This window comes from Argopecten irradians, chromosome 10 (genome assembly GCF_041381155.1).
Source record: "Argopecten irradians isolate NY chromosome 10, Ai_NY, whole genome shotgun sequence".
Lineage (NCBI taxonomy): Eukaryota > Metazoa > Mollusca > Bivalvia > Pectinida > Pectinidae > Argopecten > Argopecten irradians.
Window position 1 is genome coordinate 43,007,783 of NC_091143.1, and position 26,550 is coordinate 43,034,332.

General features: G+C 35.8%; 1 protein-coding gene across 1 annotated transcript in view; it reads right to left on the reverse strand.

The window, feature by feature from the left end:
• LOC138334006 (calcium/calmodulin-dependent protein kinase type IV-like) overlaps positions 1–26,550 on the reverse strand; it is a 58,648-nt gene that overhangs the window by 14,917 nt on the left and 17,181 nt on the right. Inside the window, exons 3-8 of the mRNA XM_069282729.1 lie at positions 24,972–25,034; positions 22,825–22,907; positions 21,063–21,135; positions 19,087–19,127; positions 17,941–17,996; positions 10,086–10,160 (exon numbers count right to left, since the gene is read on the reverse strand). Coding sequence (XP_069138830.1) covers positions 10,086–10,160; positions 17,941–17,996; positions 19,087–19,127; positions 21,063–21,135; positions 22,825–22,907; positions 24,972–25,034 — 391 coding nt within the window. The remainder of the gene's footprint in view (positions 1–10,085; positions 10,161–17,940; positions 17,997–19,086; positions 19,128–21,062; positions 21,136–22,824; positions 22,908–24,971; positions 25,035–26,550) is intronic.

Sequence of the window (26,550 nt, forward strand, 5' to 3'; positions counted from 1 at the left end):
ATATGTAACAGATCACTCCAGAGTATAACCTACAATGTATGTAACAGATTCACTCCAGGAGTATAACCTACAGTATATGTAACAGATCACTCCAGGAGTATAACCTACAGTATGTAACAGATCACTCAGGAGTATAACCTACAGTATGTATCACAGTATATCACTCCAGTATGTAACATATCACTCCTATAACCTACAATATGTAACAGATCACTCCAGGAGTATAACCTACAATATGTAACAGATCACTCCAGGAGTATAACCTACAATATGTAACAGATCACTCCAGGACTATAACCTACAGTATGTTAACAGATCACAGGGAGTATAAACCTACAATATGTAAAACAGATCACTCCAGTATAACACTACAGTATGTAAACAGTATCACTCCAGTATAACCTACAATATGTAACAGATCACTCCAGGAGTATAACCTACAGTATGTAACAGATCACTCCAGGACTATAACCTACAGTATGTAACAGATCACTCCAGGAGTATAACCTACAATATGTAACATATCACTCCAGTATAACCTACAATATGTAACAGATCACTCCAGGACTATGTATATAACCTATCAATATGTAACAGAATCCATCCAGTATAACCTACAATATGTAACAGATCACTCCAGTATAACCTACAGTATGTAACATATCACTCCAGTATAACCTTACAATATGTAACAGATCACTCCAGGGGTATAACCTACAGTATGTAACAGATCACTCCAGGAGTATAACCTACAATATGTAAACAGATCACTCCAGTAACCTACAATATGTAACAGATCACTCCTCCAGTATAACCCTACAGTATGTAACAGGTATCACTCCAGGAGTATAACCTACAATATGTAATCAGATCACTCCAGGACAGTATAACCTACAATATGTAAACAGATCACTCCAGTATATAACCTACAATATGTAACAGATCACTCCAGGAGTATAACCTACAATATGTAACAGATCACTCCAGGAGTATAACCTACAATATGTAACAGATCACTCCAGTATAACCTACAGTATGTAACAGATCACTCCAGTATAACCTACAATATGTAACAGATCACTCCAGGAGTATAACCTACAGTATGTAACAGATCACTCCAGTATAACCTACAATATGTAACAGATCACTCCAGGAGTATAACCTACAGTATGTAACAGATCACTCCAGGAGTATAACCTACAATATGTAACAGATCACTCCAGGACTATAACCTACAGTATGTAACAGATCACTCCAGTATAACCTACAATATGTAACAGATCACTCCAGTATAACCTACAGTATGTAACAGATCACTCCAGGTATAACCTACAGTATGTAACAGATCACTGCAACATATCACTCCAGTATAACCTACAGTATGTAACAGATCACTCCAGTATAACCTACAGTATGTAACAGATCACTCCAGGAGTATAACCTACAGTATGTAACAGATCACTCCAGGAGTATAACCTACAGTATGTAACAGATCACTCCAGGAGTATAACCTACAATATGTAACAGATCACTCCAGTATAACCTACAGTATGTAACAGATCACTCCAGGAGTATAACCTACAAGTATGTAACAGATCACTCCAGGAGTATAACTAACAGATACTCCAGTATATGTACAAAACAGATCACTCCAGGAGTATAACCTACAGTATGTAACAGATCACTCCAGTATAACCTACAGTATGTAACAGATCACTCCAGTATAACCTACAGTATGTAACAGATCACTCCAGGAGTATAACCTACAATATGTAACAGATCACTCCAGGAGTATAACCTACAATATGTAACAGATCACTCCAGGAGTATAACCTACAATATGTAACAGATCACTCCAGGAATCACTCCAGGAGTATAACCTACAATATGTAACAGATCACTCCAGGAGTATAACCTACAATATGTAACAGATCACTCCAGTATAACCTACAGTATGTAACAGATCACTCCAGTATAACCTACAATATGTAACAGATCACTCCAGTATAACCTACAATATGTAACAGATCACTCCAGGAGTATAACCTACAATATGTAACAGATCACTCCAGTATAACCTACAGTATGTAACAGATCACTCCAGGAGTATAACCTACAGTATGTAACATATCACTCCAGTATAACTTACAGTATGTAACAGATCACTCCAGGGGTATAACCTACAGTATGTAACAGATCACTCCAGTATAACCTACAATATGTAACAGATCACTCCTGGAGTATAACATACAACATGTAACAGATCACTCCAGTAGTATAACACTCCAGTATGTAACAGATCACTCCAGTATAATACAGTAACAGTATCACTATGTAACAGATCACTCCAGTATAACCTACAATATGTAACAGATCACTCCAGGAGTATAACCTACAATATGTAACAGATCACTCCAGTATAACCTACAATATGTAACAGATCACTCCAGTATAACCTACAATATGTAACAGATCACTCCAGGAGTATAACCTACAGTATGTAACAGATCACTCCAGGAGTATAACCTACAATATGTAACAGATAACTTCAGGACTATAACCTTCAATATGTAACAGATCACTCCAGGAGTATAACCTACAATATGTAACAGATCACTCCAGTATAACCTACAGTATGTAACAGATCACTCCAGTATAACCTACAATATGTAACAGATCACTCCAGTATAACCTACAATATGTAACAGATCACTCCAGTATAACCTACAGTATGTAACAGATCACTCCAGTATAACCTACAGTATGTAACAGATCACTCCAGGGGTATAACCTACAGTATGTAACAGATCATTCCAGTATAACCTTCAATATGTAACAGATCACTCCTGAGTATAACCTACAATATGTAACAGATCACTCCAGTATAACATACAGTATGTAACAGATCACTCCAGGAGTATAACCTACAGTATGTAACAGATCACTCCAGGAGTATAACCTACAGTATGTAACAGATCACTCCAGTATAACCTACAATATGTAACAGATCACTCCAGTATAACTATGTATGTAACAGATCACTCCAGGAGTATAACCTACAATATGTAACATATCACTCCAGTATAACCTACAATATGTAACAGATCACTCCAGGTATAACCTACAGTATGTAACAGATCACTCCAGGAGTATAACCTACAGTATGTAACAGATCACTCCAGGAGTATAACCTACAATATGTAACAGATCACTCCAGGACTATAACCTTCAATATGTAACAGATCACTCCAGGAGTATAACCTACAATATGTAACAGATCACTCCAGTATAACCTACAGTATGTAACAGATCACTCCAGGTATAACCTACAGTATGTAACAGATCACTCCAGGTATAACCTACAGTATGTAACAGATCACTCCAGTATAACCTACAATATGTAACATATCACTCCAGTATAACCTACAATATGTAACAGATCACTCCAGGAGTATAACCTACAGTATGTAACAGATCACTCCAGTATAACCTACAGTATGTAACAGATCACTCCAGGAGTATAACAACCTCCAGGACTATAACCTACAATATGTAACAGATCACTCCAGTATAACCTACAGTATGTAACAGATCACTCCAGGAGGTATAACATGATACAGTATAACATACAATATGTAACATGTAACAGATCACTCCAGAGTATAACCTACAATATGTAACAGATCACTCCCAGTATAACCTACAATATGTAACAGATCACTCCAGGAGTAACCTACAATATGTAACAGATCACTCCAGTATAAACTTACAATATGTAACAGATCACTCCAGTATAACCTACAGTATGTAACAGATCACTCAGGGTATAACCTACAATATGTAACACAGATCACTCCAGGAGTATAACCTACAGTATGTAACAGATCACTCCAGGAGTATATAACCTACAATATGTAACAGATCACTCCAGTATAACCTACAATATGTAACAGATCACTCCAGTATAACCTACAGTATGTAACAGATCACTCCAGTATAACCTACAGTATGTAACAGATCACTCCAGGAGTATAACCTACAATATGTAACAGATCACTCCAGTATAACCTACAATATGTAACAGATCACTCCAGGAGTATAACCTCCAGTATAACCTACAATATGTAACAGATCACTCCAGTATAACCTACAATATGTAACAGATCACTCCAGGACTATAACCTACAGTATGTAACAGATCACTCCAGGACTATAACCTACAGTATGTAACAGATCACTCCAGGAGTATAACCTACAATATGTAACAGATCACTCCAGTATAACCTACAGTATGTAACAGATCACTCCAGGAGTATAACCTACAATATGTAACAGATCACTCCAGTATAACCTACAATATGTAACAGATCACTCCAGTATAACCTACAGTATGTAACAGATCACTCCAGGAGTATAACCTACAATATGTAACAGATCACTCCAGTATAACCTACAATATGTAACATATCACTCCAGTATAACCTACAGTATGTAACAGATCACTCCAGGACTATAACCTACAGTATGTAACAGATCACTCCAGGACTATAACCTACAGTATGTAACAGATCACTCCAGGAGTATAACCTACAATATGTAACAGATCACTCCAGTATAACCTACAGTATGTAACAGATCACTCCAGTATAACCTACAGTATGTAACAGATCACTCCAGGACTATAACCTACAGTATGTAACAGATCACTCCAGTATAACCTACAATATGTAACAGATCACTCCAGGAGTATAACCTACAATATGTAACAGATCACTCCAGTATAACCTACAGTATGTAACAGATCACTCCAGTATAACCTACAGTATGTAACAGATCACTCCAGGAGGTATAACCTACAGTATGTAACAGATCACTCACAGGAGTATAATCACTCCAGTATATACTTATGTATGTAACAGATCACTCCAGAGTGTATAACCTACAATATGTAACAGATCACTCCAGTATAACCTACAATATGTAACAGATCACTCCAGGAGTATAACTATGTATGTAACAGATCACTCCAGTATAACCTACAGTATGTAACAGATCACTCCAGGAGTATAACCTACAATATGTAACAGATCACTCCAGTATAACCTACAATATGTAACAGATCACTCCAGTATAACTTACAGTATGTAACAGATCACTCCAGGACTATAACCTACAGTATGTAACAGATCACTCCAGTATAACCTACAATATGTAACAAATAACTTCAGGACTATAACCTACAGTATGTAACAGATCACTCCAGGAGTATAACCTACAATATGTAACAGATCACTCCAGTATAACCTACAGTATGTAACAGATCACTCCAGGTATAACCTTCAATATGTAACAGATCACTCCAGGAGTATAACATACAACATGTAACAGATCACTCCAGTATAACCTACAGTATGTAACAGATCACTCCAGGAGTATAACCTACAATATGTAACAGATCACTCCAGGGAGTATAACCTACAATATGTAACAGATCACTCCAGTAGTAACCTACATGTAACAGATCAACAGTATAACCTCCAGTATGTAACCTACAGTATGTAACAGATCACTCCAGGAGTATAACCTTACAATATGTAACAGATCACTCCAGGAGTATAACCTACAGTATGTAACAGATCACTCCAGGTATAACCTACAATATGCAACATATCACTCCAGTATAACCTACAGTATGTAACATATCACTCCAGTATAACTTACAGTATGTAACAGATCACTCCAGTATAACCTACAGTATGTAACAGATCACTCCAGGAGTATAACCTACAATATGTAACAGATCACTCCAGGAGTATAACATACAACATGTAACAGATCACTCCAGTATAACCTACAGTATGTAACAGATCACTCCAGTATAACCTACAGTATGTAACAGATCACTCCAGTATAACCTACAGTATGTAACAGATCACTCCAGGAGTATAACCTACAATATGTAACAGATCACTCACTAACCTTACAGTATGTAATAACCTACAGTATGTAACAGATCACTCCAGGAGTATAACCTACAATATGTAACAGATCACACTCCAGTATAACCTTCAGTATGTAACAGATCACTCCAGGAGGATATAACCTACAATATGTAACAGATCACTCCAGGACTATAACCTACAATATGTAACAGATCACTCCAGGAGTATAACCTACAATATGTAACATATCACTCCAGTATAACCTACAATATGTAACAGATCACTCCAGTATAACCTACAGTATGTAACAGATCACTCCAGGACTATAACCTACAGTATGTAACAGATCACTCCAGTATAACCTACAATATGTAACAGATCACTCCAGTATAACCTACAGTATGTAACAGATCACTCCAGTATAACCTACAGTATGTAACAGATCACTCCAGGACTATAACCTACAGTATGTAACAGATCACTCCAGGACTATAACCTACAGTATGTAACAGATCACTCCAGGACTATAACCTACAGTATGTAACAGATCACTCCAGGAGTATAACCTACAATATGTAACAGATCACTCCAGGACTATAACCTTCAATATGTAACAGATCACTCCAGGAGTATAACCTACAATATGTAACAGATCACTCCAGTATAACCTACAGTATGTAACAGATCACTCCAGTATAACCTACAGTATGTAACAGATCACTCCAGGAGTATAACCTACAGTATGTAACAGATCACTCCAGGAGTATAACCTACAGTATGTAACAGATCACTCCAGGTACTATAAACCTACATATGTAATAGATCACTCCAGGTATAACCTACAGTATGTAACAGATCACTCCAGGAGTATAACCTACAATATGTAACAGATCACTCCACTATAACCTACAGTATGTAACAGATATCACTCCAGGAGTATAACCTACAGTATATGTAACAGATCACTCCAGGAGGTATAACCTACAATATGTAACAGATCACTCCAGTTAATATAGTTATAACCTACAGTATGTAACAGATCACTCCAGTATAACCTACAGTATGTAACAGATCACTCCAGGACTATAACCTACAGTATGTAACAGATCACTCCAGGACTATAACCTACAATATGTAACAGATCACTCCAGGAGTATAACCTACAGTATGTAACAGATCACTCCAGGAGTATAACCTACAGTATGTAACAGATCACTCCAGGTATAACCTACAGTATGTAACAGATCACTCCAGGAGTATAACCTAACAGTATGTAACAGATCACTCAGGAGTATAAACCTTACAATATGTAACAGATCACTCCAGTATAACCTACAGTATGTAACAGATCACTCCAGTATAACCCTTCAATAACCTACAGTATGTAACAGATCACTCCAGTATAACCTACAGTATGTAACAGATCACTCCAGGAGTATAACCTACAATATGTAACAGATCACTCCAGTATAACCTTCAATATGTAACAGATCACTCCAGGAGTATAACCTCCAGTATGTAACAGATCACTCCTGGAGTATAACCTACAATATGTAACAGATCACTCCTGGAGTATAACCTACAACATGTAACAGATCACTCCAGTATAACCTACAGTATGTAACAGATCACTCCAGGAGTATAACCTACAGTATGTAACAGATCACTCCAGTATAACCTACAATATGTAACAGATCACTCCAGTATAACCTACAATATGTAAACAGATCACTCCAGGACTATAACCTACGGAATATATGGTATGTAACAGATCACTCCAGGAGTATAACCTACAATATGTAACAGATCACTCCAGATGTAACAGATTATAAACTACAGTATGTAACAGATCACTCCAGTATAACCTACAATATGTAACAGATCACTCCAGGAGTATAACCTACAATATGTAACATATCACTCCAGTATAACCTACAATATGTAACAGATCACTCCAGGAGTATGTATGTAAGGATTTCATTCCAATAAACCTACAATGTGTAACAGATCACTCCAGTATAACCTACAATATGTAACAGATCTTTCACGTTTAAAGTACTAGAGGGGATAAATGAAACAAATAGTGGTAACAAACTTTAACTATCAAAATCCAAGATGGCTTGTTAACTGATTCGTCACAAAATGCAATATGCACAAATAGGGATGTAGGGGAACCTTCATGTGAAATTTGAGAACAAAACCGTCATCAATTTTTTAGAAATAGCGGTAAAAAACTTCAACTATCAAAATCCAAGATGGCAGCCTCTCGACCATATCTTGTTGACAAATCCAATCCCAAAATGTATTTTCTGAAAAAATAGCGATATAACAAACGTAATGTTAAAGGATGGATGGAAGGACGGATGGACCATAGACAAAAACATAAGCGAATTTGAACAGCCCCACCATCTGATGATGGTTGGCCAAAAAAATTACTGAGGCCATATTATATAGAGATTGAATTTTTCTGTAGACCCGATTGTCACTTTCAGGACACTGGAATTACTAGTATGAACATTTTTATGGTCCATGAATTCAGGCTATCATTTCATATGATTTTATGGCCATTAGATTTGATCAAGCCCAGGAATTCTGATGGCATATTTCCATGTCCTATTAATTTGGTTGTGGGTCCATGAATTGCTTATCTTGTAAATATTCATGGCCATGATCAGTATTCAGTGTTGTTTTTTTTTTTCACTTTTATGGTCATGGGTTGAATTCATGGTATACGTTCATTGTCATTTCAGGGCAGGAATTGCAGTAGTATTATCAGACAATTCAATGTATTTGGTATTTACTAATGTACAGTGGACCCCTCGATAATCCCAGACTACCTTTCGTTCCCCCAGCCTAAACCGTCCGGATTACGAGTTTTCTGGACTGCCAAATTCTGTGTTCTTAGTCAAATAAATTGTCACGTACGAGTTACTCCCCTTGACCTTGTAAGCGATGATAGGCTTTTATGTAATATACATGTATTATAATTAATACTTCGTATGTTATGTTTTATAGGTATTTTCATATCATTACGTTAAGAATATTAAATAAACGTATTTCTTTTTTTCAAAATACGAAACCTAAAGCCATCGTTAATTGTGTACTATGTATGCATATGGCTACGTATCCCACTGTTGATCTGTCGTACAGCAAATTGCCTAACCAAGGATCAATATCACCTACGTTCTTGGCATAAAAAATTATGATAATGAATAGTTGTGAATATTTTGTGAACTCATATGATTGTTATTTTGTATATTGTGTGTTTTTAATGACCATTTCCACAAGTCTTTGCTTTCTGACTTACAGATGTGTGTAACAACCACACACCCATTCAGTCTAGCTTCGTGCACAATGTCACGCACGTGTAAATAGCATGTGCTGTAGCCTTCATATCTTATATTACACAACAGATGATGAATTCGAATAGATTCACATACATTTAAAATTCTTATTAATTTTGTGAGTTTTATCTCACTTTATTGTATCTGATACTTATAGCGATTTATTCTGCATGCGATATAAGTTAGGTATCTACAGCATACGTACCCGTATCCAAGCTCAAACTGCATGTTTAAAAGTGTGTAGCTAAAAATATATTGCCTTTCTCAATTACAACACTGAAGTTTGATCTCCTATAGAAAACCAATGAACAGTTACATGACTGCATGTACCCGTATGAAAGGTGTTCAAGTAAACGCCAGTTGCTATGACCTGGCAGCCATCGTTATGACAACACACTCAGTGTGTATTTTACACATGACTGTACATGTAGCTGGCCTTGGATTTTCTCGGCACGTGGTGACAACAAATTGTCCGGATTATTGTGGGAATTTATTAACAAAAATTATATTTCGTTCCCAAAATGGAGTTCCGGATTCGGAATACGTATTTCCGAACTAGTGAGTATAAATAACGTTACGGAAATCCGTTCCCTGACATTTCCTTCCGGATAGTGAGTTTTCCGGACTATCGGCATCCGGATTATCGCGGGTCCTCTGTATTTACCACACTATATTAACTTGTTTTATTGAGGATTAGAATCTGATAGACTAATATCCGACAAGGTCTTCTTTATTATCAATAAATAAAGTTTAATATAAATATGAGGTTGGTGTTTGTTCTTTATGTGTACATACTCACCACAATATCCTGGGGTTCCACATACTGTTGACATCAACACATCATTGTCTACAATTGACGACAACCCAAAGTCAGCTGTTAAAATAAAAATCACATCAATTCAAATTTCTAAACTTCTGTAATAAACTAGAACTGTAAGCCAATGGCTGACTAATACACCCCATCCCCATCCCACCCCTCTGCTTCCTCTTATTTAAGATGTGTCTGACTTGTTCTTGTAAAAAATATCATGGTCAGAGGAAATGTACAAGTTGTCCAGACAAATTTTAACCTGTGTATATTGACCTGGTTACCATGGCAACTAAAATTTTAAATAATAAAACCTGCATGTCCATTCACACATGATCCCGAACAATACTGTCACTTTTCATGGAGGACCCAATACAGTAACAGGAATTATCCAAACAAAATTAACAGTTACATCAGGTATGTGTATGAACAATTACACCAGGTGTGTAAATGAACAGTTACAACAGGTGTGTAAATGAACAGTTACAACAGGTATGCGTTGATAAAAAGTTATAACAGGTGTGTGATTAACAGTTCTATCAGGTTATGTGTAAATGAACAGGTTACAAACAGGTGTGTGGATTTAAACAGTTAGCAGGAACAGGTGGTGTGTATGAACAAGATATTACACCACGTGTGTAATTGAACGAGTATACAACAGGTGGTGTGATTGAACAATTACAACACGTGTGTAAATGACACAGTAGGGGGGGGGGGGGGGGGGGGGGGGGGGGGGGGGGGGGGGGGGGGGGGGGGGGGGTGGGGGGGGGGGGGGTGTGTGATTAACAGGGGGGGGGGGGGGGACCGAACAGTGTATGTATGAACAGTTTCAACCTGTAGGTTAAATGAACAATTTCACCAGGTTTGTGTGATGAACAGTTTACAAACAGGTGTATGATTAACAGTTACAACAGTGGTGTGTGATTAACAGTTAACAACAAGTGCGTGTATGAACTAGTTAACAACAGGTGGTGTAAATGAACAGTTACAACAGGTGTGTGATTAACAGTTACAACATAGGTGTGTGGATTTAACAGTTACAACAGGTGTGTGATTAAACAGTTACAACAGGTCGTGTGATTTACAGTTTACAACAGGTGTATGAATTAACAGTTTACAACAGGTGTGTGTATGAAACAATTTACACCAGGTGTGTAAATGAAACAGTTACAACAGGTGTATGATTAACAGTTTAGAACACCATGGTGTGTGATTAACAGTTACAAGCAGGTGTGTGTTTATAAACAGTTACAACAGGGTGTGTAAAGATGAAAAAACAGTTTACAACAGGTGTGTGATTTACACTTTACAACAGGTGTGTGTATTAATAGTTAGTAACAGGTGTGTGTATGATACATTTTACACCAGGTGTGTAAATGAACAGTTACAACAGACACGTGTAAATTGAATCAGATAATTTACACACGGTGTGAGATTAACACTTACACCAGGATGTCGTCAATTAACAGCGTTACAACAGGTGTGTGTGATTAATACACTTACAACAGGTGTGGTGATAACAGTTACAACAGGTGTGTGTATTAACAGTTACAACAAGTGTGTGATTAACAGTTACAACAGGTGTGTGTATGAACAGTTACAACAGGTGTGGTGTATTAACAGTTATAACAGGTCGTGTGGAATCAACACTTACAACAGGTGGTGTGTATGAACAGTTATCAACTGTGGCGTGATTAACAGTTTCCAACAGGTGTGTGGTGATTAACAGTTACAACAGGTGTGTGATTAACAGTTTACAACAGGTGTGTGATTAACATTACACCAGGTGTGTGATTAACAGTTACAACATGTTTGTGATAACATTACATTAGGTGGTGTGCATTATCATTTATAGCAGGTATGTGGATTAACACTAACAACAGTGTGTGTAGATTAATAGATCTACAGTAGTTGTCAGGCATTAACCAGATACATTAGGTGGTGTGTAATTAAACAGTTACAGCAGGTGTGTGATAACAGTTACAACAGGTGAGTGATTAAACAGTATTTACAAACAAGTGTGTGTGATGAACATTTCTCACCATTTGTGTAATTGGAACAGTTACACACAAGGGTTTGTGATTAACAGTTAAAAGCAGGTGTGTAAATGAACATTGCTCAAACAGGTGTGGTAAATGTGAACTATTTACAAACAGTGTGTGTAAATGAACAGTTACAACAGTGTGTGAAAATGAACAGTTACAACTGTTAGTGTGATTAAAACACTTGCAACAGGTAATGGTGTATTCACAGTTACAACAGGAGTGAGGTCGTATTAACTCTTACACAAACAGGTGTAGTGATTAACGAGTTACAACAGGTGAGTGTAATTAACAAGTTAAAACAAGTGAGGTTATGAACAGTTGTACAACAGGTGTGTGTATGAACAGTTTACAAACAGGTGTGTGTATGAACATTTATAACACGTGCTGTGTGGAATCAACACTTTACACACAGGTTATGTGTAATGAACAGTTTACAGCCTGGTGACTGTGAATCTTTAACACTTACCAACAGTGTGTTATATAAACAGTTATAACAGTGAGGTGTATTAGACAGTTACAAGCAGAGTGTTTTGATTAGACAGTTACAGCACCAGGAGTGTGATTAACAGTTTACAACAGGTCTTGGATTAAACAGTTACAGTAGGTGTGTGCATTAACAGTTATAGCAGGTGTGACTGGAATCCAAAACACTTACAACAGGTGGTGAGATGAACAGTTACAACTAGTGCGAGCATTAACAGATAACAGTAGGTGTTGTTAATTAACAGGTTACAGCAGGTGTGTGGATTAACAGTTACAAGTAGGTGATTGCAGTTAAACAAGTTATAACAAGTGTGTGTATGAACAAATAACTACACCAGTGTGTAAATGAACAGTTCCAAAGTAGGTGTGTGAATTAACAGATACAGGCAGGTGTGTGGATTACCAGTTACAACAGGTGTGTGCATTACACAGTTACAGCCGGTGTGTGTGGATTAACAGTTACACGCAGAATGTGAGATTAACAGGTTACAACAAGTGTGTGTATGAACAATTACAGTAAGTGTGTAATGCATGAACAGTTACAACAGGTGTGTGATTAACAGTTACAGCAGTGATGAACACTTACAACAGGTGTGTGATTAACAGTTACAACAGTGTGTGTATGATTATCAGTTTACAGTAGGTGTGTGTCATTAACAGTTACTAGAAGGTGTGTGATTAACACTTTACAACAGGTGCGTGATTAACAGTTACAGCAATGTGATGTGCATTAAAAACAGTTACAACAGGTGTATGAATTAACAGTGCAGCAGTGTGTGTGAATTAACAGTTTACACGCAGTAGTGTTGATTAACAGTTACAACTGCAGGAGTGTGTGCATTAACAGTATTTACAACGAGGTTTATGTGCATGAACAGTTATACTAGCAGTTGTTGATTAACAGTTACAATCAGGTAGTTTGGTATTAACACGTTACAAGGCAGTGTGTGGATTACTAACAGTTACATAGCATGTGTGTACTGATTAAACAGTTTACTAAACAGTGGTTGTGTATTAACAGTTAAAAAAGGCAGGTGTGTGATTACATTAACTGTTACAGCACAGTATGTTGTTGTTAACAGTAACAACAGGTGTGTGTATTAAACAGTTTACAACAGGTGCGTGATAATGCATGATACCTAACAAGCATGTGTGTTGATTTAACAGTTACAAACAGGTGTTTGTATTAAACAGTTACAGCAGGTGTGTGTGATTAACAGTTACCAAACAGGCTGTGTGGATTACAGTTTAACAGCAGGTGTGATGGCGATTAACAGTTACAGCAGGTGGTGTGCATTAACGAATTTTACAGAACAGGATGTGTGAGATTAACCGTTAACAAGCAGCGTATGTGATTAACGAGTTACAACAGGTGTGTGTTATTAACAGTTAACAGGACCCTGTGTGAAGAGATTGACATGTTTACAATTCAGGTGTGGTGGATTAACAGTTACTGCAAAGGTGTGTGATCATAATCTTTGTCTAACACCCAGCGAGGTAGATAAAGTATTACAGTTCCTTAATATCTCAGGTTTGTGGAAATTTGTATAACAGAAAAAAATTTTATCTTGATTTGAATTGGTCGTTAAACCGTAATTATCCTCTAATCAGCTTTTAGAACCACTGGGCCCAGGTGTGTGAATGATTAACAAGTTACAACTAGTGGTGTGTGTTTAACAATTACAGTAGGTGTGTGAAATTAAAACAGTTACAACAGGTGCATGTGATTAACCGTTACAGCAGAGTTGTGTGGATTAACAGTTTACAACATGGTGTGTGGGGGTGGGCCCATTAACAGTTACAGTAGGTGTGTGGCATTAAACAGTTACAGCAGGTGTGTGGATTAACAGTTACATGTGGACTTTAAAAGGTGCAGGTGTGGATTAACAGTTACAGCAGGTGTGTGATTAACAGTTACAGTAGGTGTGTGAAGTTAAACAATCCACAGCAGTTGAGTTGATTAACATTACAGTTTTTGATTAGGTGTGTTTGGATTAACAGTTACAGTACAGGTGTGAGGATTTAACAGTCACAGCAGGTGTTTTGATTATGTAACAGTTACAGTTAGGTAGACAGGTGGTGTGAATTAACAGTTACAGAAGGTGTGTTGAATTAACAGTTTACAACAGGTGTGTGATTAAACAGTTACAGCAGGTGTGTGATTAACAGTTACAGCAGGTGTGTGGATTAACAGTTACAGCAGGTGTGTGCATTAACAGTTACAGTAGGTGTGTGCATTAACAGTTACAGCAGGTGTGTGGATTAACAGTTACAGCAGGTGTGTGATTAACAGTTACAGCAGGTGTGTGCATTAACAGTTACAGCAGGTGTGTGATTAACCAGATCCAGTAGTTGTGGTATTAACAGTTACAGTAGGTGAGTGGGCAATTAAACAGTTTACAGTAGATGTGTGTGAATTAACCGTTACACATTAGGTGTGTGACATTACCTAAGTTATCAGTAGGTTGTGTGTATTAACATTTACAGCAAGGTATGTTGATTAACAGTTACAGAAGGATATGGGCCTTAACAGTAGACAAAATAGATTGTGTGGATTAACAGTTATAACAGGTGTGTGGATTACAGTTATAGTAGTGTGTGTAACATGAACAGTTCCAGCAAGGTATGTGGATTAACAGTTTACAACAGGTGTTGGATTAACAGTTACAGGCAGGTATGTTGATTAACAGTTCACAGCAGGAATGTGAGAGTAAAACACGTAAACAAAAAAGTTGTGTAGGATTAACTGTTACAATAGATGTTTGGACTTAACATTTGTAAAGTAAGTTTGTGATTACCAGTTACAGTATATGTCTTGATTAACATTTACAATAGATGTGTCGGTTAACAGTTACTGATAGTGTGGTATTACCCAGTTACAGTAAGGTGTGTGGATTAAACAGTTACAATAGATGTCTGGATTATCAGTTATAGAACAGGGGGTTTGGTGGATTAACAGTTTTACAGTATGGTGTGTGGATAGACAAAGTTTACAGCGGTAAGTGGATTAACAGTTACAGCAGTTATGAGTGATTTAACATTTACAATAGGAAGTTAGGATTCAACAGTTACAATAGATGTATAGGATTTACAATTACAGTAAGGTGTGTGATTACCAGTTACAGTAAGGTGATGTGTATAACTTACTGTGTACAATAGATGTGTTGGGATTCAACAGTTACAGTCAGTGTGTGATTACCAGTAAACAGTAGGTGTGTGGATTAACAGATTACAATAGATGTGTGGATTACAGTTATAACCAGGAGTGAGGATTAACAGTTAACAGTAGGTAGTTGGATTAACTCGTTACAAGCAGTATGCTGCATTAACAGTTACAAGCAGAGTGTGGATTAACAGCTTACAGATAGATGTTGTGGATTAACAGTTTACAGCAGTTACAGTTGGTGTTTGATTAACAGTTACAAGCAGGTGTGATTAACAGTTACAGTAGGTGTGTGCATTAATCAGCATGGTGTGTGGATTAAACAGTTACAACAGGTGTGTGGATTAATAAGACAAGTTATAGCAGGGGATGGATTAACAGTTACAGCAGGTGTGTGATTACAGTTACAGTAGGTGTGTGGATTAACAGTTACAGTTACAAATAGGTGTGTGGACATTAAACGTTACACTCAGAGTTACAACATGTGTGTGCATTAACAGGTGGATTACAAGCAGGTGTGTTGGATTAACAGTTACAGCAGGTGATGTGAGATTAACAGTTACAGATAGGCATGTGTGTGGATTAACAGTCTCTACAGCATGTAACGTGATTAACAGTTACAACAGGTATTGTGGATTAACAGTTACAGCAGGTGTGGTGTCGATTACCAGTTACAGTATGGTGGTGTGGGATTAACAGTTACAGCAGGTGTGTGATTAGACAGTGTACAGCAGGTTGTGTGGATTAACAGTTACAACGTGTGTGGATTACCAAGCTTACAACAGGTTTGTGGATTAACAGTTACAACACGTGTGTGGATTAACAGGTTACAGCAGGTGTGTGGGATTACCCAGTTACAGTAGGTGTGTGAATTAACAGTTACAGCATGGTTTGTGAGATAAACAGTTACAGAAGGTGTGTGGATTAAACAGTTTACAATAGATTGTGTGGATTACCAGTTTTAATAGCAACGGTGTGTGGATTAACCAGTTACAGTATGGTGGGTGGATTACCAGTTTACAGCTGGTATGTGCATTAACAGTTACAGTAGGTGTGTGGAATTACCAGTTTACAGCAGGGTATGTGGATTAACAGTTTACAGCAGGTATGTGGATTAACAGTTACAAATAGTTGTGTGGATTAACAGTTACAATAGTTTGTGTGGATTAACAGTTACAGTAGGTGTTGTGGAGTTACCAGTTACAGTAGGATGTGTGGATTAAACAGTTTTTACATTAGATGTGTGGATTAACAGTTACAGTAGGTGATGTGGAGTACAGTTTACAGTAACAGGTGTGTTGGATTAACAGTTACAGTAGGTGTGATGCATAGCAGTTTACAGTAAGGGTAAAAACAGTTTAACAGGTACAATAGATGTGTTGGATTAACAGTTACAAGTAGGTGTGTGGATTATACAGTATACAGCGAGGTATGTGGATTAACAGTTACAATAGGATGTGTTGTTATTTTAACTAGTTACCATTAGGTTGTTGTGGAAATTTAAACAGTTTTACAGCTGGTGTGTGATTACCAGTTACAGTAGGTGTGTGGAATAACAGTTACATGCAGGTATGTGCATTAACAGTTTACTGTAGAATGTGTGCTTTAACAGTTATAGGCAGGTGTGTGGATTAACAAGGTTACAACAGCTTAGTGGGTATTTAACAGTTTATCAACAGGTGTCGTGTGCATGGTGATTACCAGTTAAACATGGTGTGTGGCATTAACTGTTCAGTTAGGTGTGTGGGTGGCATTTACTGCTGTTATAGCAGGGTATGTGGTGTTAACACAGTTACAACAGGTGTGTGGAATTACAGTTTATAACAGGGTGTGATTACCAGTACAGTTGGTGTGTGGATTAACAGTTACAGCAGGTTATGTTGCGATTAACAGTTACAAACAGCGTGTGTGGATTAACAGTTACAACAGTGGTGTGTGGCGATTACCAGTTACAACAGGTGTGTGGATTAAACAGTTTCAGCAGGTTTGTGGATTAACACAGTTACATAGATGTGTGGATTAACAGTTACTTGGCAGGTGTGTGTGATTAACAGTTACTGCATGTGTTTGTGGCGATTAACAGTTACAGTAGGTTGTGGATTAACAGTTTACAACAGGTGTGTGTAAGTTTGATGTGAAATCAGATTAAACTTACCAATTTGAAGGGGCGGGGGCGAGTCATCTTTACTGTCTCTATAGAAGGTTCTCTGGCTGTCAAGAAAATGTGTGTTGTTCTTTTAGACATAACAAAAAACAAAATGTCGTGTTGTTTTTTTACATCATCTCAAAAATCAAAATGTGTGTTGTTCTCCTTTAAAAACATCACAAAAAACAAATGATTGTGTGTTGTTCTTTTAAACATCTCAAAAACAAAATGTGTGTTGTTCTTTTAAACATCTCAAAAACAAAATGTGTGTTGTTCTTTTAAACATCACAAAAACAAAATGTGTTGTTCTTTTAAACATCACAAAAACAAAATCATTTAGAATCACTCAATATTGTTTTTTTAATTTTGAACCAGAAAAATCACATAAATAACCTTATTTTATTAATTCACATATTTTGTAATGGACCTTTCTATCAAGAGTATTTGATTTTACCATTTCCAAAATTTCTGAAGAAGATTTTTGAAGTTTTAGCTTATTTGACCCCTTTTGGCCCCGCCCCTGATGGTCAGTTACTGAAAATTTGTTAATATGAATTCAATTTCCATCTTATTGGGATAATTCTGACAACGTTGGACTAATTTCCTATTACAAATGACCAGATAATGCTCAAAAATGTGTTTGTTGTCTCTATATAAGCTTAATCGTAAACTTAACTCCTCTCACCAGCATGGTCAATATATTTCACAACATTTTTTGTAAAGGTCCTTGAAGTCCTTTATTATACTATTTAAGAGATATTTGAATCTACCATATCTTTGAGCGGAGGAAAAAGATTTTCGAAATTTTAGTCACCTTTAACCCCCCTTTTTGCCCCTCCCACTAGCCCCCTGGTGGTAAGGGTACATAAAACTTCATCAATTTTTACTGACCTTATACCTTAGAAGGTTTTGTGCACAATTTCATTTAAAATTTGATTAAGAGGATATGGAGAAGTAGTAGAAAATGTAAATTGTTTACAGACATACGATGGACTAATGCAAGGACACGACTCACGACAGAACGACTAAACAACGTACAAAAGGTGGATTAGAATAGGTCACTTGAGAATTCGTTCAGGTGACATACATACAAAGGATTTATTAAGTTATTGTAGAAATCTTCGTTGATACGGAAAACTTAATTAGGGTTCTTACATTAATGTACACGGTGTTACAACTCCAGTCTCATGTATGTACTGAAAAAAGGGGAAAAAAATAAAAATTCAAATTATAGATTTAATTCATCAAATGAATGTACATTCATTTCATTTTTAAAATATAGCATCGCAATTTTATAATAAATAAATAGAAAATTTAAGTAAATGATGAGTAATAGTAGATAACAACAAGAGGCCAATAGGCCTCGTAGCACGATGGTTCAGTTTTAAATTAATGTTCAATGATGGTCTTTGACTAATATTCACGATTAATCAGTCATATACACTGTTTAAACTAATATTTAATTAGGGACAATTCTAAATGACCACTGGTATTTAATTGTTATCAATGTGGTATTCTAAAACAATCATAAAATTCTTTCAAGACAGATGTCAGTCATCAAATGTTTAGCGTAATATATAGATCACAGTTTTATTAAAAATATTGATCATTGTGCAGAAAAGTTTTTTTTCTGAGCAGGACGATTAGTGTGAGCGTATGCACGATGCTGCATCCTTATTAGTAGATATGTTGGGACCAATTAAATAGCATCAATCTTAACTTTAATATTTGAATAATTTAATAATTCAAAATTTAACAAACTTTATATTCAATTTATAAGAATATTGTTATATGATAAAAAATATTGGGGGGAAATTTTTTCCTGTATGATTGCCTTTATCGATATCCACACATGTACGAATATGTATAAAGCAAAGGTGTTTAAGTTGGACTAGACATTTTATAGATACCTGCTGGAGGGAGGGCTTAAATCATTATAGGTGACCAAAAAAGAGGTTTGCTGTCCTGGGTTATTAAGATTTAAAATCGGAATTTACTTTTGAAATTTAATTGAAATTTATGACTGATCTTTTTTCTATTTTCTTTAACATAACATAAATTTACAATTAAGATAACAATGCACAAGTTGTATGGAGGGGTCTCGGCACAATATAGGAATGTGTATGTCAAACAAATATGACATTGCAGCTAACGCATTCCCAGATAACAAAATTCAATATTAACTCTATTGTTTTCCCTTTAAAGTAAATAAATGCTCCATAACACTGTACCACACTCATTTATTAGGCCTATAAAACAATAGAAAATGGGCACCTGAAACAATGTAGAATATTTTGTGGACAGCAAGACTTTTGTTATGAAGTGGTACGTCGGCCATATTAATTACATATGCATTGTGTTATCATTTAAATATACTATAGACAAAAGAAGAAATGAAATATATTTTAATTCTCAAAATACAGTTTTTGTCTATTGTGCCAAGTTTTATCAGTTATGTCCTTATACTATAAAATACATGTTCTCTGTGCCAAATTTCATGTGTTAATGGTGTATAACTTCGAACTGATAATTGAAATTACAACCATATTTTAATTATTTGTTGTTGGATTGCCTGGGGCAGACAGCTTCAGTTGACTGATAGAGGAGGAAACAATGTAGATATTTGTGGGACAGCAACGATCGAACGTTTCTGGACAAATCATCAACATTTAAAGGCCAAGTACCTTGTAATGGTCACTAGATACTGCATGATCATGCGTAGAAGTCATGAAGAGCATTATCCGAGTAACTTGATTTACAGTTTACTAGAGATTGGAAGTCATGGAGAGCATTATTGGAATAACTTGATTTATAGTTTACTAGAGATTGGAAGTCATGGAGAGCATTAGCCTAGAAACTTGATTTATAGTTTACTTGAGATTGAAAGTCATGGAGAGCATTAGCCTAGTAACTTGATTTATAGTTTACTAGAAATTGGAAGTCATGGAGAGCATTATCCGGATAACTTGATCTATAGTTTACTAGAGATTGAAAGTCATGGAGAGAATTAGCCTAGTAAATTGATTTATAGTTTACTAGAGATTGGAAGTCATGGAGAGCATTATCTTTATTGTAACTTGATTTACAGTTCATTAGAGATATAAAACTCATCAAATTAGGTAAATGGGTACCTTCAAAGCTTTAATGATGTCATGCATGGCTTCAGCAGCATCTTTTTCAGAGTATGATCCACGTGCAACAATTCTGGGGAAAAAATTCATACATTATTTGGAAAGTTCATCAACGTAATTATAAGTATTTCAAATCTGTCAGATACAGATTACCATAGAGAAATGTAGGTTAAGCTTTTAAAACTAAGAAACTAATGGTATCACCTTGGAAACTGATAGTATCACCATGGAAACTAATGGTATCACCTTGGAAACTAATGGTATCACCTTGGAAACTAATGGTATCACCTTGGAAACTAATAGTATCACCATGGAAACTAATGGTATCACCATGGAAACTAATAGCATCACCATGGAAACTAATGGTATCACCTTGGAAACTAATAGTATCACCATGGAAACTAATGGTATCACCTTGGAAACTAATGGTTGCACCTTGAAAACTAATGGTATCACCTTGGAAACTAATGGTATCACTATGGAAACTAATGGTATCACCTTGGAAACTAGTGGTATCACCTTGGAAACTAGTATCGCCTTAGAAACTATGGTATCACCTTGGAAACTAATGGTATCACCTTGGAAACTAATGGTATCACCTTGGAAACTAATGGTATCATCACCTTGGAAAAACTAGTGGTATCACCTTGGAAACTAATAGTATCGCCTTGGAAAAAACTAATGGTATCACCTTGGAAACTAATGGTATCACCTTAGAAACTAATGGTATCACCTTGAAAAGTAATGGTATCACCTTGGAAACTTATGGTAGCACCTTGGAAACTAATGGTATCACTATGGAAACTAATGTTATCACCTTGGAAACTAATGGTATCACCTTGGAAACTAATGGTAGCACCTTGGCAAACACCTTTGATTCAGACAAATTGTTAATCTTCTGATCTTTTTACCACAGTAACGACTGATTGACATCTTTAAGATAGAATGACCTTGATATTTTTTACATCATTAAGATAAACTGATCTTGTCAGCCCCGTGACTACAGATTGACATATTAAAATATTTTTAATTGACAAATGAATTGCTTACCATTCAAATAGTTCACCTCTTAAGTCTCTTGTTACATGTTCACTTGACCATTCAATTAGTTCACCTCCTGTTACAAGTTCACTTGACCATTCAAAAAGTTCACCTTCTGTTACAAGTTCACTTGACCATTCAAATAGTTCACTTCCAGTTACACATTCAGTTGACCATTCAAATAGTTCACATCCAGTTACACATTCAGTTGACCATTCAAATAGTTCACATCCAGTTACAAGTTCAGTTGACCATTCAAATAGTTCACCTCCTGTTACAAGTTCACTTGACCATTCAAATAGTTCACCTCCTGTTACAAGTTCAGCTTACCATTCAAATAGTTCACCTCCTGTTACAAGTTCAGCTTACTGTTAAAATAGTTCACACCCCTGTTACAAGTTCAGCTTACCATTCAAATAGTTCACCCCCTGTTACAAGTTCAGCTTACCGTTCAAATAGTTCACCTCCTGTTACAAGTTCAGCTTACCGTTCAAATAGTTCACCCCCTGTTACAAGTTCAGCTTACCATTCAAATAGTTCACCTCCTGTTACAAGTTCAGCTTACCGTTCAAATAGTTCACCCCCTGTTACAAGTTCACTTGACCATTCAAATAGTTCACCTCCTGTTACAAGTTCAGCTTACCGTTCAAATAGTTCACCCCCTGTTACAAGTTCAGCTTACCGTTCAAATAGTTCACCTCCTGTTACAAGTTCAGCTTACCGTTCAAATAGTTCACCTCCTGTTACAAGTTCCAACACCAAGTAAATCTTTTCTGGGGTCTCGTAGATTTCTTTTAAAGCAATCTAAGAAAGGGAACACAGAAAATTTGGAATTATATATACATTTAACAATCACATTTTTGTATTTTAAAAAATTTGTTGTTTAAGGTAGACCGTCCCTTCTGGTTTCCTCTCAGGTATTTCGTTTATTTTTTTATATTTCGATTTTAGGTATACCCTGATCACAAAAACCAGATAAAAATCATATGTCACCGGGTTAATTTTTCTTCCAAGGTTGCTTAAAGATATGTACTAATGACATAAAATTCTGGATTTTAAGGATTTGTAAATAAATAATATTTCCTCCGTGGAACATCCATTAACGAAAAAAGAATATGCCTGTAACATGTTCATAACTTCAGTAGGCGATATAGATTTCATAACTATATCAAATAAGCTGGGTTTTTCGCAATAAAATGAAATATCATTATTTTAAAATAAAATCCGGACCCAATTTTAGTGAAAAATTGCATCAAAATAGTCATGTTTTCTTTTTATCTGAAAAACATGATCTCAGAAAAAATTGATTTTTTATAATTTCCATAAAGATTGACTTATTTGCAATAATAAAAACTAATAAAAAGTATACCTCACCGCATTATTATTCAAATTATGACCGATTTACTTTCTAATACCCCTTAAATTTTGGCCTGTAAACGTTAAGAATAGGCGAATCCGTAGCACTTTTCAACGTTTTATGTTATTCATTTTCCCTTGTTAATTTTCTAAATTCATTATATTATTGGAGCATATCAGATAACACAATAATAACATATCTTAATGATTTTACTTATTTATTATATGAAATATAACAAACCAGTTTGCAAGCAACATGTAGGCCTGACCTCAAACTTCCAAAAAGAGTGTATTCAGCAGACAATACTTAAGATCAGCTTTTTCTGAGACAAACATTTGCTCTGTGTGATACTGTTTTAAAACGGACAATTTTCCGTAATAGCGTCTTTCAAATCATGAGTAAAGATTTTAATAAAAATACATAATGCAAAATGAAAATGTTTTCCAGCAATTTTATTTCGTATTTTATTTGTCCGTTTCCAGACGAAAATTAGTATACTGGTATCTGACGAGGAGTGCCATATTGAAGCTCGAAACTCGAATGTTTCCATTCTAAACACCACTAACTTCCTCCGGCATCCTTATACTGTGTAGGTTTATTTCTATTTTGCAAAAAGATAGGTATACAATTATAACGATAACGGTCATTCATTTGATACTACTGACGTGAAGTTTTCATTTTGGGTTCTAACTGATGTGTATTCCATCTGACTGTTTAGCAATTATAATGATTCTTGGATTTTACTTCATGCACGAATCTTCAAAATTTTACTATATTCACTGATTGCCACACCTTTAGATTGATACACTTCAAGTAAACATTTTGAAAGGTTCCAGAAGAAATATTTGCTCGAATGCCGATGTCAGAAGCGGTTTATAATAGATGGGTCCGGAGGAATAAAATACGTTTGCAGGGATCCAGATAGCGACGTAACAAACGTATGACGTCACTGAAGGGACGGTCTACGTTAAAATCATTTTATTACTAGGAGAATTAAAGGTCTCTGTTTCGTGTGATACTCAGTAGCATATTTTTATCTTTTATTTTTATGTCACTGAGGTGATTTGTGGATGTTCCAGTATTTGGTATATATTTGGGATCGTCCGTCCCTTTGTTCTTCCGTCCATTCATCAACAATTGACTACTTCGATAACTGCTGGTCAGAATTTAACAAAATGTCATTTCACTGATAGAATTCTTATGGGGTATTGACTGAAAATTGTACAAATGGTCTCCCATAATGCTCACAAGACGTAAAGTTCACACTTTGTAGACTTCGAAAAGACCTTCAAATGTATATGTAAAAACATCATGTCTCCTTGTGAATTGGATATTTTATACAGTTCAGTTTTAGTAGGTAAGATATGAAACAAGTACGATATAATGCATACAAATGGATAGTATAATCATTATAGCAGCAATAGGCACCAATTGTAGCTGTAAGACCACACAATTTTTGTGTAAAAGTCTTTAGAGCCACAATTTTGCAGCTGCCTGTAACATATACTCACAACATTGGTGTGTTTCAGTCGGAAGAGGATGCCTACTTCTGTGGTGATTACCTTCCTCTCAACCTTAAAACAAAACCGCAAATTAATATCTTGTATATCATCATCAATATCGTCTTCTCATACCCCGTGTGTGACTTAATTTTAGAGTTATATGTCTATTAAATTGTCTCAGTACAAAGGTATTACAGTCAAAGCTGTCTTTACCAAAGAGACAAAGAAAAACTGGTCTGTTTAGTCAGCTTTACAGTCATTTATGTTGAATATAGTTATCGTATCAAGTGTGACCCTAAAATGGATACAGATCTCTATAAAAACATACCAGAAAATGGCCAAAATTGTCAAAATTTTCACATTTTTATAATTTAAGCAAATTTTGGATGGTTACCATGGCAACTACAGTTGCAATTTTTTAACCAGAAGCCGCAAAGCATGGCATTATCCCACGCACCCAACAATTTGTATAAAAACCCAAATACGTCAAGGTCAAATTAACAATTGTTCAAGTATAACTTTAAATGTATGCGAAATTGTATAACTGAAAAACACCCAGCAGGTAACAAAAAGAAACTATCAATTGGTATTTTTGACTGAGTTGCCATGGAAACAAAAAAAAATCAGCAACGGCAAAAGACATAACTAGGGCATTAGTAAACTACAGAAAGTTTCATGGAGCTACGTTGAACGGTTTTGTAGTTATAGCCCGGAAACAAAAAGAAACAGTAATTTGATATTTTTAACTAAGTTTCCATGGTAACAAAAAAAACACCTAACATGGAAGATCCACAATAGCAAAAGGCACAACTTTATGTAGGGCACTTGTCTGATATATACAGAAAGTTTCATGGGGTTACATTAAACGGTTTTGGAGTTATAGTCCGGAAACTAAAGGAAACAGTAATTTGGTAGTTTTGACTAAGCTTCCATGGTAACAGAAAAAATTTCCAAAATGGAAGGTCGGCAATAGAAAAAGGCACAACTAGGGCACTTGTCTGATGTTTACAGAAAGTTTCAATGAGCTGTGTTGAACGGTTTTTGAGTTTTAGCCTGGAAAAGAAGTTTTAGCCCGGACAGAGCCCAATTTAATATCCCTTACAAATGTGTTTCATGGAGGATAATTAGAAAACAGTAATTATAGTTGAATCAGGGATGTATTTTTCAATTCAATTGAAATATTTTATCAAAGTCTCAAACTCAATTAAAAAACATAATACATAAAAAATACAACAAGGTTTCTTTAAAATGAAGAGGCCATTTTATACAGAATTATGAGAGAACAAAATATATGTACTAAATATTTGAAATACAACAATTTAAACACTAAATAAAAGTTTTAAAAATTGTATGGATTTGGGGGCCAAAAGAGGCCAAAACCATATACACAGTCCTTTATTTATCATCATGAAAATTTATTTTGAACTGAAAATACTTTTCATATATCACTGTATATAAAATTTTGAGTATAATAGGAAATTTATTGTGAAGAATGTATGTTAATATCTAGAGTACAATATAGTCGACGATGGGGAAGAGAGAGGGTAAAATCCTGTCAACTATAGTCAACAATGGGGAAGAGAGAGGG